Source organism: Oryzias latipes, chromosome 12 (genome assembly GCF_002234675.1).
Source record: "Oryzias latipes chromosome 12, ASM223467v1".
NCBI lineage: Eukaryota > Metazoa > Chordata > Actinopteri > Beloniformes > Adrianichthyidae > Oryzias > Oryzias latipes.
This window is the reverse complement of record NC_019870.2, coordinates 4,375,749-4,392,389: the sequence shown is the minus strand read 5'-3', so window position 1 is coordinate 4,392,389 and position 16,641 is coordinate 4,375,749. Positions and strand designations below refer to the sequence as shown.

At 38.5% G+C, this 16,641-nt stretch overlaps 1 protein-coding gene across 4 annotated transcripts in view; it reads left to right on the top strand.

Moving 5' to 3' along the window:
• The first annotated feature begins 5,897 nt into the window (after positions 1-5,897).
• The window catches only part of mast4 (microtubule associated serine/threonine kinase family member 4), a 133,457-nt gene continuing 122,713 nt past the window's right edge, over positions 5,898-16,641 (top strand). For all 4 annotated transcript variants that reach the window (XM_023960995.1, XM_023960994.1, XM_023960992.1 and 1 more), the window contains exon 1: positions 5,898-6,394. In XM_023960995.1, coding sequence (XP_023816763.1) covers positions 6,173-6,394 — 222 coding nt within the window. In that variant the 5' untranslated portion in view covers positions 5,898-6,172. The remainder of the gene's footprint in view (positions 6,395-16,641) is intronic.

The following is a 16,641-nucleotide window of genomic DNA, read 5'->3' as shown; positions in this document are numbered from 1 at the left end:
TTTTCACAAGGTTTCTTTTTTCACTTTTTTTTTTTACAATCTTTTATTTTGATGTAACATAAGCGAGGTGTTAAGGTGAATTTGCAAAATCATCAGATATTTAGATGTGAAACAAAAGTGCAGAAAAAACAAGTTGACCTGCAGGAGAATTTAATTTGTCAGCAAGGTTACCATGTTGACTAAAATGTTTCAAGTCCCTTCTTCATATCTTTTTGAATTTCAAGTGTGGTATCATATCTTCTATGAAATGTTCTTTAGTGAGAAGTCATCTGAACTCTGGATCCAGAACCTTGTTCCACCTGAGAACAAGGATCTTTATCCACTCACAGGTGAACTCTGGTGAAAATCATTAGCCAAAGGATTTTTATTCCTTTTTGGTCAGTTTGTTTTGCATAAACAGCGCCCCCAACTGAGCAGATGATGTAACTGCATCACTTTCTTTTTTTTTGCTTAATTTGTTTTTTGTAGAAACAATGTGATACTTCGAAAATCAAAGTTTTACAGATTAATTTTTTAACTGCGATTAAATATGTGATACGTTGGGATGTATCATGGCCCAGTTTGATAGAAAGGGTTTGTATCTTGTATTATATTGTATACGTATGTGTATTTATATATATATATATATATATATATATATATAGTTTTTGCCTTTTTACATCATAGTCAAGGGGATTAAAGAGCAAAAATAACCTTTGGCTAATTCTGGCTTTTTTAACCATGTTTACTCAACTCCATTCATTTATATGGTGCCTTAAAATGACCAGAGGCGAAAAACAGTCAGAAGCTCAAAGCAACTAAAAGATTAAAACAATCAAAGGAGATTAAAAAAAATATAAATAAGTGCCATAAAAACATAAACACCCAAGATAAAAGCAAATAAAGTCAAACACACCACCAGCATAAATGTGTTGTCATGTGCTCTTAGAAATTTCACCGTCCCCTTTTTAATAAACTAATAATAACTTGTAGGCACCATTGGTCATTAAAAAAAAGCATTTATTCAGTTAATATAATTTCACCTCTCTATAATTTGCAGCTTTCAACTATATTTTTATGGCAATTACGTAAAAATCACAATCTGTACTCCAGTTTAGGATAATCCTGAGACTGGAGCTGATCAACGGACACATTGAGGGATGAAATTATCTTAATCTTTAATGCTGAAAGTGCAAGTTGACCCTGACAGCAGGTCTATTGAAAATACTTCACTTTGATCTCTCAGGATGTCTTTTTCTGGTTTCACACCACTGTGTCAACACAAAAAGGGTTGAACTGATATCACACCTTAAATGAAGTTCTCCGGGGAGCTCGGCGTGGACAGAGAGAGTTGTAAAAGGCGGCCAAACTGTCCCTGCAGCTCAGGGTTTACCGACGGCTGTAAACCAGTTTGGTCTAGTTACATATGTGTTCTCGCTTAGTGGGTGTGACTCTGAAAACAAATTCATCAAAAGCAGAAATACTCAGATAAAACAGTTTGAAGGCACAAGTTTTAGACTAAATACCTCAAAGCAAAACTGTTTCATCTTTGAAAAGGTTTTAAAAAAACGAAATAATTTAGCAATTTAAGGAATTCGGATCAATAAGAATACATCGTTGTGGTCTGTGATGGTTCAGTGTCCCAGTGTGTAAAAAATAAGAGTTGTTTTTGTGTTGCTTGCTTTAACAATGTGTTGTTCATGTGATATTGTGACTCTTCAGATCAGTTATCAAAGGAAAGCTACGTACAAGTGTGACACCTAGTGGTGTACCTGCGTCCTGCACCTTCCGCCTATCAATAAAAATAAATTAAAGTGTTTTCCTGTCTTTAAAGCAGAAAAAACCTTATATTTAAGAAATAAATACACTTTTTTAATCTCATCACGTGCAATTTTTCAGATTTATAAAAAAAAATAAGAGCTTTAAGAACAAAAGTTGAAAAGCTGATCAGACCAAATGTCTCCCATTTATGTGTGGGATGGAGCTTTACATTTCTACAATCTTAGAATAGTCACTGAAAAGGCCTGGAACTTTTATAAAGCATTAAAACCTGCACTAGTTTGTTGATTAAAGAGTGTTAGGAGTTTTTGTGCCCATGGATTCTGTGCAAGCTGGTACATGCAAACACATGTTTCATAAAAAATGATTTGCTTTTTTGCAGGGAAAATTAATCTAATAAAACAATGTTTTCAATAGCACAATAGTCTGATTTTAAGAAAATACCTCTTAGTGATTTTTTCTTTTCTTAAAAAAAGACATTTAAGAAGAAAATGTTTTGACTGGGGCCTGTTTTTGCAGTGCAGTTAAATAAATAAAAACAAGAGAAAAGATTGTTGTGCATTAAAATGTTCTGAATAAAAAGCGCTTGGAAGAAGATTTAGACTGCCTAAGTTCAATCCAAACATATTCAAGTTATTGTTTACTTAGCTGCCAAACTCCACTGATGAGTAATACAATACTGTATTACTAATCCATGCATAAGTAATGAGTTTCTCTTCCATATATGCAAACACGTCCATGTTTTTGGATGATTGTCATTAAAAAAAAAAAACAATTTAAATGTACAATGACTTATTTGTAAAAAATATGTAAAAAAAAAAATTACTAGAAGACGTTCAGATATTTCTGTTTTTGCAATTGGATTAAAATAATTGGGGGTCAGTATGTTGCTGGAGCCTATCCCAGCTACTGTTTGGTGCAGGTGGAGTACATCCTGGACAGGTTGCTAGACTGTAGACTACACTACCACATACGCTGAAATGCACACCTAAGGGCCATTTAGAGACACCAATTAACCCACGAAAGCATGTTTTTGTGGGGGGAAACCAGAGCCTGGAGAAAATCCAGACGTGCAAACTGTGGACAGAAAGATCCCAGGTGGGATTTGAACCAGAGCCTTCTTGCTGCGAGGCAAAGCTGCTAGCCACTGTGTGGGCCATTTTACTGGTATGTAAAGATATTTATCATTTTAATAATAGACTTGAAGTGAATTTTGTGTATCCTCCCATCCTTGATGGTCTGCAAGGTTTGAAAAAGAAGATTGAATAAACAGCAGTGAAATCAGGAGAAATCAGTGAGTAATCCTTTCTGCGTGGCAGGACCGTGTGGTAATTCTTCTTTCCCCGCTCAGGCTCGGTTTCCCCTCAGTAGTCCCTTTCCCTGATTTTGTCACTCATTGCTGGAATATTTTTTTTCCGTGGGAATGTTGTGATCACTTAACATCCTTCCACTGCACATTGTTGTTTGTTGGTTCTGGAGGAGGAGGAGGAGGAGGAGGGCCCTTTCCTCTTCTGCTCTTCATGAGGTTTCCTCCCTCTGTGAGCAGGTTGTGTTTGTCTCCCACTGTCGTGTGCAAACATTGCATGTGAGACGGTGTCAGACGCATTAAAATAAGCTGCTTTCCTTTGACATAACAGGTATTTGAATCGGTTTTAATCTCTGGTGTCCGTGGGAAAAACCTAATTCCCTTCTGACTGAAAAGTATTATTGTTTATTACAATTTATATGTGCATTTTCTGCACGCTTTAATTCAGTCGGATGGGTCCTAGGGTTGAGTTTTGAAACTTAGAAAAGGCCACTTTTGACTCGGTGGATTTTACTTTTATAAGCGCCACCAAACCTTAAAAACCTTGTTAGGACCACTGCAATATTTGACACAACCCACACAACCTTCTTGTCTTTGTTTTTCTGTGGGTCTCCATGGCAACACATGATGGGAAAAACGAGTGGAGAGACTCAATAAAAGCAGATTAAAAATTGGACACTTTTGTCCAGTTCTCTTCTGACGCCAAACGGCAACCTGCTGCCAGTTGTAGGTGTGTTTAGTCACCACGTTGACTGAGGAGGTGGAGGCAGGCATTTAGAATTAACAGTAAAACATCAACTCAAAGGAGTATTTTATCCATTAAAAAACAATTTTACCATCTAGTAGGGATAAAATTGGATTGTTCTGCAAACTTTATGATGACACTGTGTTCAATCAGAGACTTGAAATGAAATAACCTGAACAGCGCTCCATTCATTCACTGTTATTATTTTGGATGAAGCAACCTTTTGTTTGCTAATCTTTATGCATACTGGATTAAACCCAGGACTGCACCCAAAGGTCAATATTTAAAGCCTTTAGCTGGAGTGACTGCTGGATGGTTTGACCTAAAGAAGAACACCTTTAAGACACAGAAATACTGAAACTAAAATTGAGCTAAAATCTTCCCAACTTTAAGGGCTGTGAAAGCCCTTAAAATAAGACGTTACCTCATTGTACCGCATCAGAGTTATGTGATGACACAGACCTCCCATTGGACTTTATCAACAGCTTTTTAACTTGAATTGTTTTAACCAGAAATGTCAATGGAAAGAAAGCTCTCACTTTTTTACCTTCATCTGTTGTTTTTTTGGCCCATCTGTAGTCTTTTAGTGACCACAGAGATATCTATGGGAAGTGCAAGTGAAATGATGAACTCCTGTTTGTTTGCAGGCTGCATGGTGGTGTAGTGATTAGCACCCCACAGGAGAAGATCCTGGTTCATATCCCAGCTGTGCGGATTTTTTCCCCTGAACTCTGGTTTCCTGCTTTTTAGGTTACTTGGTATTTCCAAACTTTCCCTTAGGTGTGAGTGTGTTTTAGTTGTGTGGCTCTCAAGCAGACCGGCGACCTGTCCAGGGTGTTCCCTGCCTTCAACCAGCAGTAGCTGGGATAGGCTCCAGCGACCCTTTGACCCCAAGGGGAATTAGCCGGTTTGGAAAACAGATGGATGTTTGTAGCGCCATATTTGGACTGAGACGCAGAGGCGTGATCCAGTTCAGGTTTCTGTATTTTGTGTTTACTGTAGGTTGTAACCAACGGCGTGCAGCTTACACAAGCTACTCTAAAAAACAGAAGACCACTCCCCAAAGTCTTCCGCCCATTTCCTTCATTCAAGTATTGATCAAACTGCTTCAATAATTCAATCAATGAACCTTGTTGCTTCATTCCAGATGCCCACACTTATGTTTATTCTAAATATTTCAGTATAGTTCGATACTGTACCTTATTTTATTTTGTAAAAATAGTTTGTTTGATCCAAACAAAATAAAAAGGGCAGAAAAACAAGTTTTCTTCTTCCTGATCCCCTTCGTGTCCGTTGTATAAGTTTGTGCAAGATCTGTCGTTTATGTTGTTTTGTGGAAATGAAAAGAAAAAAGAAATTAAAAGCATTTAAATTGTTATCTTGGAGTGTTTACATACTGGAATTAATACTTTAACCCTTTAACACCCGAGCTTTAGCTCCAACATTGACATCCTTGCAACTACCTTAACTCTTCAACTATTTACATACATTTGTTTATTTTCAGTAATTATTTTAAGTTTAAAAGATGCACTTTGAGGATTAAAACTGTTTTCAATTGTTTTTCATTCAATTAAAGATTGCTCTGGTGTGAAATCATATTGATTTGCTCAAAATTAAATTTAAAGTTTTCCAGTTTTTGTAAAATGTCCTAAATTAAGCTAAAGATAAGATTATTCAAAAATAACTAAAGAGTAATTTTGTCAGGGGGACTTTGGAGGTTGCCAACCATTTTTGAAGGCCCCCTTTGGAGGCGCCTCTTGTGGTGAGAATAAACAATGAGAAAATAGACACCCAGGACACTAAACGCAACAAATATAAGAATAAAAAAAAAAAAAAAATATATATATATATATATATATATATATATATATATATATATATATATATATATATATATATATATATATATATATATATATATATATATATATATATATATATATTTATATATATGTGTGTGTATGCATAAAACAAACAGGTTTTTTAGTTACTTCATATTCATGGCAGCCTCCAAGTTTTACCTAAACGTCGTGTTTTAGCTGCATATCTAAAGAAGGGGAGAGCGGGCAGCTGATTGGTCGGCGCTGACACGTTGTGGGCGGGGTCACAGCAGGCTGCGCGCGTGTGTGTGGTATGAAGTGCAGGGACGTTGTGACTGGGCGGCCGACCAGCTGACGCGGGGACTACAGCCGCCTTTTGGGGGGCTCGCCGTTCCAGCAACCGTCCAGCGAGAGTTCGAATCCGTACCGGCAACTTTGGACGCCGCCGCTGAGGCACGTGGACGCCATGAACCGGGCAGGTGCGGCGGCAGGTTAATTAGGAGGCGCCTGGCTGGTCTGCGGTCTGGAGGAACTAAGAAGTTGATGGAGCCGAGGCGGTCCGCGGCGTCTGGAGGAGGCGGCGGTGGCGGCTGTGGCAGTCGCTCCTTGTCTGGCTCTCACGCCGTGTCCCAGGGGGAGGACGAGGGGGAGGTTAAAGTTTACGGAGGTGAAGAGGAGAACCGAAAGGAGGACGCAGGAAGGGAGGCATCGCCAGAGGATGAAGAAGGAAAGGAGGAGGAGGAGGAGGAGGAGGAGGAGGAAAAGGTAAACCAACAAACCCCCTGATTTTATTTAATAAAAATGAGTCCCTAATTGATATTATTTATACATAAAAACCAATTAAAGCTGTTTTCATGACGTCACCACTTAAGGAGGATGGACAGTAAACCTGCAGACAACAGCAGGACAAAAACTTTCCTGATGCAAATTTATTTACCTTCAGGCTTTGGGTGACATTCCTAACTAAGTGCCAAAACTAAGGGTGGGTTAAAAACAACCTTTATTCAGTCTATTTTAACTTGGAAAACGCTAAACATTTATGAAAAAGATGCAAAATTCTTATTTTTTCCAGCAGTTTTGTTGGTAATTATTGCAGGAATTCCTCATCTGAATACTGACTCTTGATTTTGGTAAGTTTAAATAATCAGATGTGTGAAAGATGTTAAAAAAAATTATATCAAAAAAGGTTAATTCTTTAAGTTAATTCAAAAGGTTTAATTTAATCTTAGAAAAAATGAACATTTTATTGGCACAAGCTTTAAAATTGACCATTTAAAGTATCTTTTTAACATGGAGGTTGTTTTTGTTAACCTCCTACAAGCCTGACTTTATTTCCAATTATTTTAAACTAGTCTTCAACGTTTTTTCAGTTCAAGGTGAATCTGAATTCTTGAACCCCTGGAAGAATATTCTTTATATTGATACATACTAATGGGGATCCCTAAATAAACCAATAATTGAATTTAATGATTCAGTGCAGATGAGTGACATTTTGTGAAAATATTCCTGATTGATATGGGAAATACAGATAAAGTTACGGTTTGGAAACGAAATCTTTTAAAAGGGCTTTATAAGAAAAAAATTGGCAAATTGGAGCAGGGCTATAAAAATATGGCTGCTTTAGATTGAACCCCAAACAAACCCCTTGAAGGTTAAAGCTAACTTTATATTTGACAATCGTATTTGATGGAATCTTGCTTTCATGATTTCTTTTTTCTTTTTTCAGTGTAAACATGTTACTTTGTAATTTTTCTCAATTTTCTGATCAATTTATGAATTAAAATCTTAAATAGATTTAATATATTTTTGTTTTTATTGCTGAAGTTGCTTGAATGAAATCAAAGAAATCAAAAAGTCGAGGGTCGAAAGCTGTGTTTACGGTGCGAACTTGAATGTAGCTTTAGCATATGGTGTTCACACAGCAAATAAGGGCTTCTTCTTCTTTTTCTTTCTCCTTTTCTGCCGTTTACCAACTACAGCTTGGTGCGAAATGTTAAAGCAGTGGAAATCCCGCAAATCTCTCCTCAGGCTTTTTCTGTCACGACTCTATTCCGATATATAAAAGACTTGTTGTCGCGTAATTCCGGTCAGATGCAAACCACAATTATTAATTTGTCCTCAGTGATCAATGTTAAAAGAATTAAAAAGGACGCCATCCACGCGTCACTACCGAATCTGATTCCCTGATTGGTCAAAGTTCCACCTGGTTTAACTCTCAGTGCACGATCAATGGCTGCATGTTTGGTATGTAGAGTCTAAAAAAAGTCGTAGAAACTTGCAGAGCAACGTGTGAATTGAGAGTTTGTTCGCAAAATGTTCATATATACCAGTTTACATTGACTTTCATTTAAAAGTGGTCACTAGAATTCAGATTTTAGCTTTGGAAGCAAAATTAGGATCCGATTTAATCCCCAGAAATAAACAGCGGTGTCATCTGCAAACAACAAACTCTGTATTGTTTGCTCCTACCCGGACGGCAAAATATTCGTAAGCGGCTCCTCTTCCTCAGCGGGTTTGGGCAGCAGACACCATTTCTACATGTGTCGTCCTGCACGTTTACAAATACTTTAAACTCACAACTATCCTAAACTTTACTATGTTTACATCTGTTATTCATCATGTTTGTTATCCAAACCCTTTAAAAAAAAAAGATGGATAGATGTTTTGTGGCCTGAAAGCTGATTTATAAACAGTTCAAACAAAGAAAAATGTATTTTAGGAGGAACATTTTTCATCCTGATCATGTAATTAAACCTCTAAAAGTATAATAATAATTATGATAATAAAGGGCTTTTATCACGACTGGCTGAGTCCTAAAGAGAGCAGCCCAAAGGCAAAGAAGATTCTAACATTTCTCTCTCTTTGTCAAAAAAACCCCAGAAACAAATTAAGGCAAAACGCAGCTAATCACGCCTTCAGATCATCAACACAAACACACCAGGCTTTTTAAAAAGGAGATTTCCCTGCTGGCAGCGGTGGTCTTAAAATAGTCTTCAAGAGAATCAAAGGCCTCTGACTCTGCTTTATTCATGAATGTGGAAAACAACAAGCACGACCAAATGACTCTGAGCTTTGCAGCTTGGATAACACTTTACCAGACTGCAGACTGGTTTGACTGGCTCTAATTATCCCAGAGCTGCTCGATGGGAGGCGTTTGACGTTTCCGCCTCCTCTAAGAACAGCAGCGATGGGTTTGTGTGGACCGATGTAATAAACTGGAAAACTTTGAGCTGCATTCATGCAGGAGGAGTGTTTATTCTAACAATATTTTTCTAATTGCTTGTATGTTTAACCTGTTGTGCACCAACAAAAACAAACCTTTTTTACATTTTTACGAGTATATTCTGATTTACAATGACGTAGGAATGACACAGAAACAAACAGAGATGGGATTCTGTACTACTCATTCGTTAGCGGATGTTGACCTGGTTTTTAAGACCTTTTTCTTTCTTTTTTTTTTTTAATCTCGTCGTTGCTTTAATTGTGGAGTTATCCTTTTTTCTTGTCTCTACATGTTTGAACTTTGTTAGAACATATAGTAGAAAAAAGTACTTGGAATTGATTTTGTTTTCAAGCAGTTTTAGGTTGATTGTGAAATTATTGAGTGAAAAAATGACAAATATCTTCAAGTAAAAAAAAGATATCTTGGGGTTATACTGATAAACATAGATATTAGGCATTGCCATAAATAAACACTTTAAAGATAAACTATTAAACTGTAAATTAATAAAAATGCTACTACTAAGACTGAATGTGATAACTTGCCTTTTTTGTTTTATTTTTCATTTAATTCTATTGAACTGCTGGTTAAAAAAAAAAAAGTATTTATTTTTTACTTTTCCTGGATTTTAATATCAAAGTAAAAACAAAAAAAAAAGTACCCACTTTTTTTTTTAAGTTTACAAGTAGAGCCATAACAGCCGGCAGTCACTTTTAAAGCAAAAAAAAAAAGCACAATTTAGTTCTATCAAAAAAGTTATGAAACCATCAGAAAATCTAGTTATTCCACCATATTTATTAAAAACCAATAGTCAGGAATATGACAATTTTTCGGGATGACGGGATCAAACTCGTGCGTTCACATGGCTTTTTCTTATTCAGGATGTTGGGGTTTTCCGGAAGAGATTCACGGCTGTGTCCCTCACTAACCCCCAAAAGACTATATAGTGCGGGATCATCCAGTGCGCCGGATTTTCACATAATTTGGGAATATGCTTTCTACGACCAGGAGCCGAAGTAAAAACGTTATTTATGTAAACATTTTACTAAGTCCTGTGTTCTGATTAAGAAAACTTGGATCCTTTATAAAACTAATAATTTGCTTATTTTTATTTTTTTAAATAAACGAAATGCATTTTGGTCGATATTCTCCAATGTAAGTAGCATCCATGCACACTAGTTGTTTACAGAGACTTCTGGGAAATTTTCAGTGCGCTGGGTCTTGGAATTGAAGGTTGTATCCGAATTCCCTCCCTACTCACTACACTATAAAGTGTGTTTGGCATTTTGTGGAGCTGTCGGAATCCAAAAAATCCAAAATCTAGTGCACTAGAAATTTCCCAGAGGTCTTTGTGAAAAACCAGTGGATCAATGCTAACTGGATTTGCGAATATTGACCACAATATACTGCGTTTGAACAACTTTTCATAAGGAAAAAAATAAGTATATATATTTAAGATTTGAAATCCTCAAAGTTTTTATCATCAGAACACGGTGGATTCATAAAGTTCATAAAATATTTGTATTTATTAGGTTTTTACTTTGTGAATTGAATGATATATATATTTGCACATTTTTGAGCAAATTATGCACATTTTTGATATATATATATATATATATATATATATATATATATATATAAAAATATATAAAATAGTGAGTGAATTCAGACACAACCGACGTCATGACTCTCTTGTGTGTCAGAGGCCCTCGGTGCGTTTCATGGATCAGAGGATCACACTCTGCAGTGTGTCATGTTTATAACGGCGACGCTGAACTAATCTGGTTTGGCAGAATGACAGCTTGACATTTCATTGGCCTGAGACGGCGGAGACGCCACGACTGAATGTCAGAGTTAATTATTTACAATCTAACCTGTTGAGCATCAGTTAAATGTGATACTTATTTTTTTATTTTAAAAATGGAATTTGGGTTCCAATTGACAAACGGGAGCTTCTCCAAAAGAACCTAAAATAGTTGCACCGCGAACCTGCTGCCCTTCCTGCTGCGGCCTTTGAAATGTGAGTTTGATGTTCATCTGAAACCGGTGACCTAGCTTGTGCTGAGCGCAGAGGAAGGGATGTAATTTAAGCCGTTGGACTCCTCTCACCCGCGCCAACCCCGCAAGGCAGGCCAGCATTACCTCAGGGTTAATCGGGGAACCCTGACCTTCTGCTAGTCCCTCGCTCCTGAAAGGAAAGTCCTCTGAGAAGGCGTCCCATCGCCTCAGGGGGACAGGCTCAGCATGCCTTTTGCCTTCGTATGCTGGACCATTGGGGGTTCTTTTCCGGAGTTTACCCCCTCATCTTCCTTTTGTTTTGCTTCTTTACTGCAGCACAACTACTAAATATGTCCAGAGTTGTGGGCACCAACGACTCTGCTTCCAAGTTTTATCTGCAGAGGCAACAAATTAGGACGGGTGTCATATCAGATTACTTTTCAAGACACGTTTTTACTCACCTACCGTGAACCGCTGCCGTTATTTATGGTTTATTTTGGAGAATGTTTGTTCGTGTTGCCTAGCAACGGACTGCCCTGGACCCTCTTGAACGTGGCAGAAACGGGAAGCTGATAAACGGGTTGATGTTTCAGATCGGTAAAAGATTGACTGTGAATAAACTGGTGCTCGGAAATGATAAACCGAGCGGGCGACTGCGTCCGGATCCGGGCTCGTGGATTCACGGATGCAACCAGGAGCCTTTTGTGAAGGAGCCGCCGCACCAGGAGCAGCAGGAAGTGACTCCGTGAAGGCACAACTGTTATTAATCTGAAGCCTGTAATTTACTTTGAACACAGACTTTACCTGCGTCAGTTTTTGCAAGAACACGAGCAGCCCTGTATTGTGTTGAATCCAACAAGGTTGTGTTTAAAGAGCCACTCAAATGAAAATGGTCTTTTTGGTGTTCTTAGCATGTTCTTGTGGCATTAACCTTAGGATAATGGAGGACGTATCTAAAGAAAATTGTGCTTAGAATTGCATTTCTGAGTATTTATTTGTTCAAATCGTTGCGAATCAGGAGCAGACGATAAAAAGAGCTTTTTTGTGACGTAGAAGATACGCTGTTGTTCCTCATCTGAGCTGGATTCTGGATCAAAACCGTGCTGCTGGAAAGCTCCAATATTGCTTGTTGCACCTGTAACGTTAGGTTAGGTTGGGGTTGTGGAGGAGGGCTGTAAGCTAGCGGGACAGCGCGCAAACAGAGGCTATGTCTGACTATCCTCACTAACTACTAAAAAAAAAAAAACACTCAGGTAAATGGCGTATACTTGTATAGCGGTTTTCTACAGTCCACAAAGGCCCAAAGTGCTTTACAGTTGCAGTCATTCACACACACTGATGGCGGCTCTGCTGCCGAACACCGGCGCCAACCTATAACCACCAGGGGCAAAGTGAGGTTCAAGGTCTTGCCCAAGGACGGTTTGGACACATGGATGGGCAAGACGGGAATTGAGCCCACAATCTACCAATTGGAAGTCGACCGCCCTATCTCTGCTCCACAGCGGCAGAATCATTCAGTCCCCTGGATTTTTAAAAGCGGTCTGGACCCCATGCTCACTATTTAAAAAAAAAAAACGACAACAGAAAAACAAAGAAACATCTGGAAAATTTTAAGTGCATCGGATTTTGGAATTGTAAATCCGGGCAGCAGTACAATTTGTTGAACTCATCAAGTAGTGAGGAGAGAAAACGACACAGGTTTTTCTTTATTATGGCTAAAAAACCTTTTTTTTTTTTTACAGATCAAAAGATAGTCTTTAATGTTTAATATAGTTTATATTGTATTTATATAATCAAATTTGCTATTGAATTCACTAAGTTACTGTATTATTCATTAGAAGTTGGCTAAAAAAGTAAGATTTTCTTTAAAAAGCAATTCTTCCTGTTTAAGATGTTCTTATACTTTTACAGGTCTGGTTAAAGATCAGACCCTACAGAACACATTTCCTACTTTCCATTGCATCTTCTGCTGCTTTTACATCCCTTCATTAACACAAATCCTGTGTCTCTTTCTTACTTATTACATGTTTTTATTTTTGCAGGACTTCATACTGAATCTAGAAACTTTCTAATTATCCTCCAAACATCTCTGGCTTGACCACATCACTTTGACACAAACGCGCTCAGGAGAAAAGCCGTTCGCGGTTCACACCCTGTGTTGATAAAGCCTGCAGATGTTTGTGCAGCTGTTGCATCACAGTTGGCTGCATAATCTTTGACAAACACTCACTGCACACCCATGAAAGCTTCTTGGCTTTTCCAGCAGAGGAGTTTCCTTTTAGAAAAACGCAGAACTGATGCTTTAGCAGATTGAAAAATGCTGCAGTGAAAATATTTAACTTAATTTGAGATAATTTGGTGACCAGTTGGTTAATAATTGCAATTGGCAAACAGTTTTTTTTCTTCAAGATATGCAATAAAATTTTAAGCCTCTGAAATATTTAAAACCTTTTCATTTTAGGTAAAACTGTATTTATTGCACACACTTTCCACTGTTATTTTTCTTTCCATTGTGGATCGGGCGGTTCATTGTTTTTTTTTTATGCGCATCACTTTTACACAGCTGAGTAATTTATGGCAGAATTTCACTGGTTAAACAAAAGTCACTCCCCTAAAAGCAGAACATTAAGCAGTGGTCCTCCTCCGCTGTTCCCTGTTTAAACAGCAGACACGTCTCTGCTCACTATTTCAAGTTCAAATCATTCACACTTACGGGTTTTATTGTCCTAAAACATTTTTTACACTTAGGGTGTATTCAGACTAGTAAAACTGTTTGGTCTGGACCCAGTCTGCTTAATTTGGTCCAGATCGAGTCCTGAACCTTGCGTTTGGTCTGTATTCAGACTGCCGTCAAGTGGACTTCCCTGTAACAGACTAAAGCTTGTAAACATAGCCATGTGGCTAATGATCTCTTTAGTCATTGGTCAGCAATTACAAAGGCGGGGCAAAGCAACTAGAGGCAAAAATTATGGTAGTCCTGCGCTTTTAGTTCATTCAAACTTGATATTTCCCTCGCAAGTTTTGAGCGTCTGTCTCAACGTCAGGCTTTTGCCTCGCTTTTTCGGGTCCGGTGGAGGCGTGCTGCAGGGCGGTTACTGGCAAGAGGACGGCTAAGAAGGTACACTGATAAGTGTTTTTGACATATTGACAGGAAAACAGTGAGAAGCAATGTGGATCACTTTAAAAGTTGTTTTAACGAGTCTGAATTCGTCCAATCACATTTCAATGAGTTGCTGTGTCTCATTTTTGTGCTGTTATGGCATTCATTTAGGAGAATTCGTTAGGAACTACAAGGTAACTTTTAGGGTGACGTCACAGCAGCACCTGTCAGTCTCGTGCTGCGAAACGAGACTTTTCAGCTTCCTTCTGAAACCAGCCTCCAGTGGTCATTTGATGAACTGCAACATTTGGTAGACAGTGGCTTGAATCCAAAACTGAACCAACCACTAGGTTATTGTTTTTTAATAATACAGACTTTTAGTTAGTTTGCAGCATTCGCAGCAGTGAGTGGGGTTGAAGGTTGAATTAATCCTGATAAAGATCTGGATTGTTGAGATGTGGTTTTCGAACGCGTACCACTTGTGATCTGTTTATACAGCCCATGTGTTTCCATCTGGTTAGAGACGGTAAACATTTCTGTGCAGGCCCCATCATTTCTCCACAGACGTAACTCAAAGTACCAGGATGTGTTCCATCGGCCTTCAGTAGAAAATGCTGTTCAACCCATACAAGTGAAAAGCTGCTGCTTTAGTCCAAGTCTATGCTCAATTTTTCTGCTTTTGAGTCCAAATGGAGACAGTTTGTGTCTTTTTGAAATGACTTTGAGTTCAGAGTGAAGTTTATATCAGAGATTTGTTATGGTTTCACACAGGATGAAGCACTTGACGTTCTTGGAACAGTCGTTCCACTGGGAGCTGATCTTATGTAGTCTGTTTTCGTCTGGTGACACAGTTCGGGCATGATGAAGTGTGCAAGAACTCTTGGTGCTGCTCTATAAAGAGAATAAACTGTTCAACATAGTGAGGGAAGACATTTTTCCATGTTGGAAAATGTACTGAAATAGCTTTCTAAGAGTTTAACATGAATCCATCATTTCTAAACCTACTGTTTCAGAAACATTTTCCTGGACTGGAATACAAATATTTCTTTATGACGAATGGAGCGGACATGCTAACAAATCGTCATACATCTGTTGTTGTGAGTTTACATACAGGCATTTGGCATTAAAACCTTTTATGGTTAACACTGAAGGTTGGAAACGGAGGCTGGAAGGATGTCATCCTAGATGTTGGACGGCGTTTGCGGAGATGGACCAACTGCTACCCTGTGAACTTTTCGGCTACAGCAAAGCGTGTTAAAGTGTCCACTTCTAATGAAAAGTCTGTGTTGGTTTCTGCGTTCAAAGCTCTTTGCGTTCATGCAGTGCTGCGTAGTTTTTTAAGACTGTTCTTGGACTATACGTACCTGCAAGACGACCTGGCTGCAGACATGTCGTCCAGAGATCATTAGCCCCACCCCCATCTACCTACCTAACCATTCTGGTTGGGTGGGTGGATCTACGAGATCAACGTGAATCACCTGATCCACAGAGAAAAGTGGCTTTGCACCGGTAAGCAACATTCTAAGGCGGCTTTTTAAGTGTTGCGTACTGGCGCAAAGCCACTTTTTTTTCACAACAAAATACGCTGATTAACGTTGGTCACGTTGATGAAGAAATGTAAACACTGGAGCTAAAGCTCTGGTGTAACAGTTTGACAAATCTGAACACTTGTTAATATACTTTTTGAAAGCTTCCACTGTTTTTTGCCGCATTTTAGGCTCATCATGCAAACTAAACCGCTTAGTCCCGTTAAAACATTTTAAGAAAAGATGCTACAATATTGAAATCTTGTAGAATTTCTGCTTCCAGCTAATGATGTCTGGGTGCCATCTTGTCTGCAGCCAGGTCCCCCTCATTAGCGGCGCGTTGAAAGTTAAACCATGTCAAGCTTTGACCAATCAGGGACTCTGATTTAGTAGTGTTGAATGGATGGTAAATGGCGTATACTTGTACAGCGCTTTTTTACCTTCCACGAAGGCCAAAAGCGCTTTACTGTCCCATTAACCCATACACACACACACACACACATCCGCACACTGATGGTGGATAGCTGCCGAACATGTGGGATCTTGTCCAAGAACACCTTTACAATAGGAGGTCGGCTGCCCTACCACTGTACCACAGCCGCCCCTTCTCATGGAGGAGAAATCCACAACTGTGCTTTGTGCCCGGCTGGAATTATGACACCAAGTCTTTCGTATAATGGAATAGAGCTGTGAAAGAAAAAGCCTGGAGAAAGTTTTGCATCACTTCGACATTTCGCACTGAGCCTCTTTCAACTGTAGATGGTGGACAGGAAGCCCCTCCCTGCTTGTCTAGTATAAACACTATAGGATATACGTATGTTGCTTAAATCTTACTAAACATAACGTTACAAAAAAACGTATTTCATTTTAGGTGGGAAGTGTCCACTGCCTTATTACATTGATTTCATGCACTCAGATGATCTTTTTTTTCTCTGTACTCAAACAAAGTAAGAACACATTGTTTGTGTTTGTTTCTGCTTTAAGGTAATTTGTGGCCACTTGATGGATCTCATGCAACATAGTTGTGCAGCAAACGTTTCTTTAGGCGATGCGTGACTCACAGCACTACTCTTTGTATAACTGAAATATTTGTACAATATTTTTCATGCCTAGTTCCTGTTCTCAGCTGTACTATCCTGCAACAATTACTGATCTGTTAAGACGACTC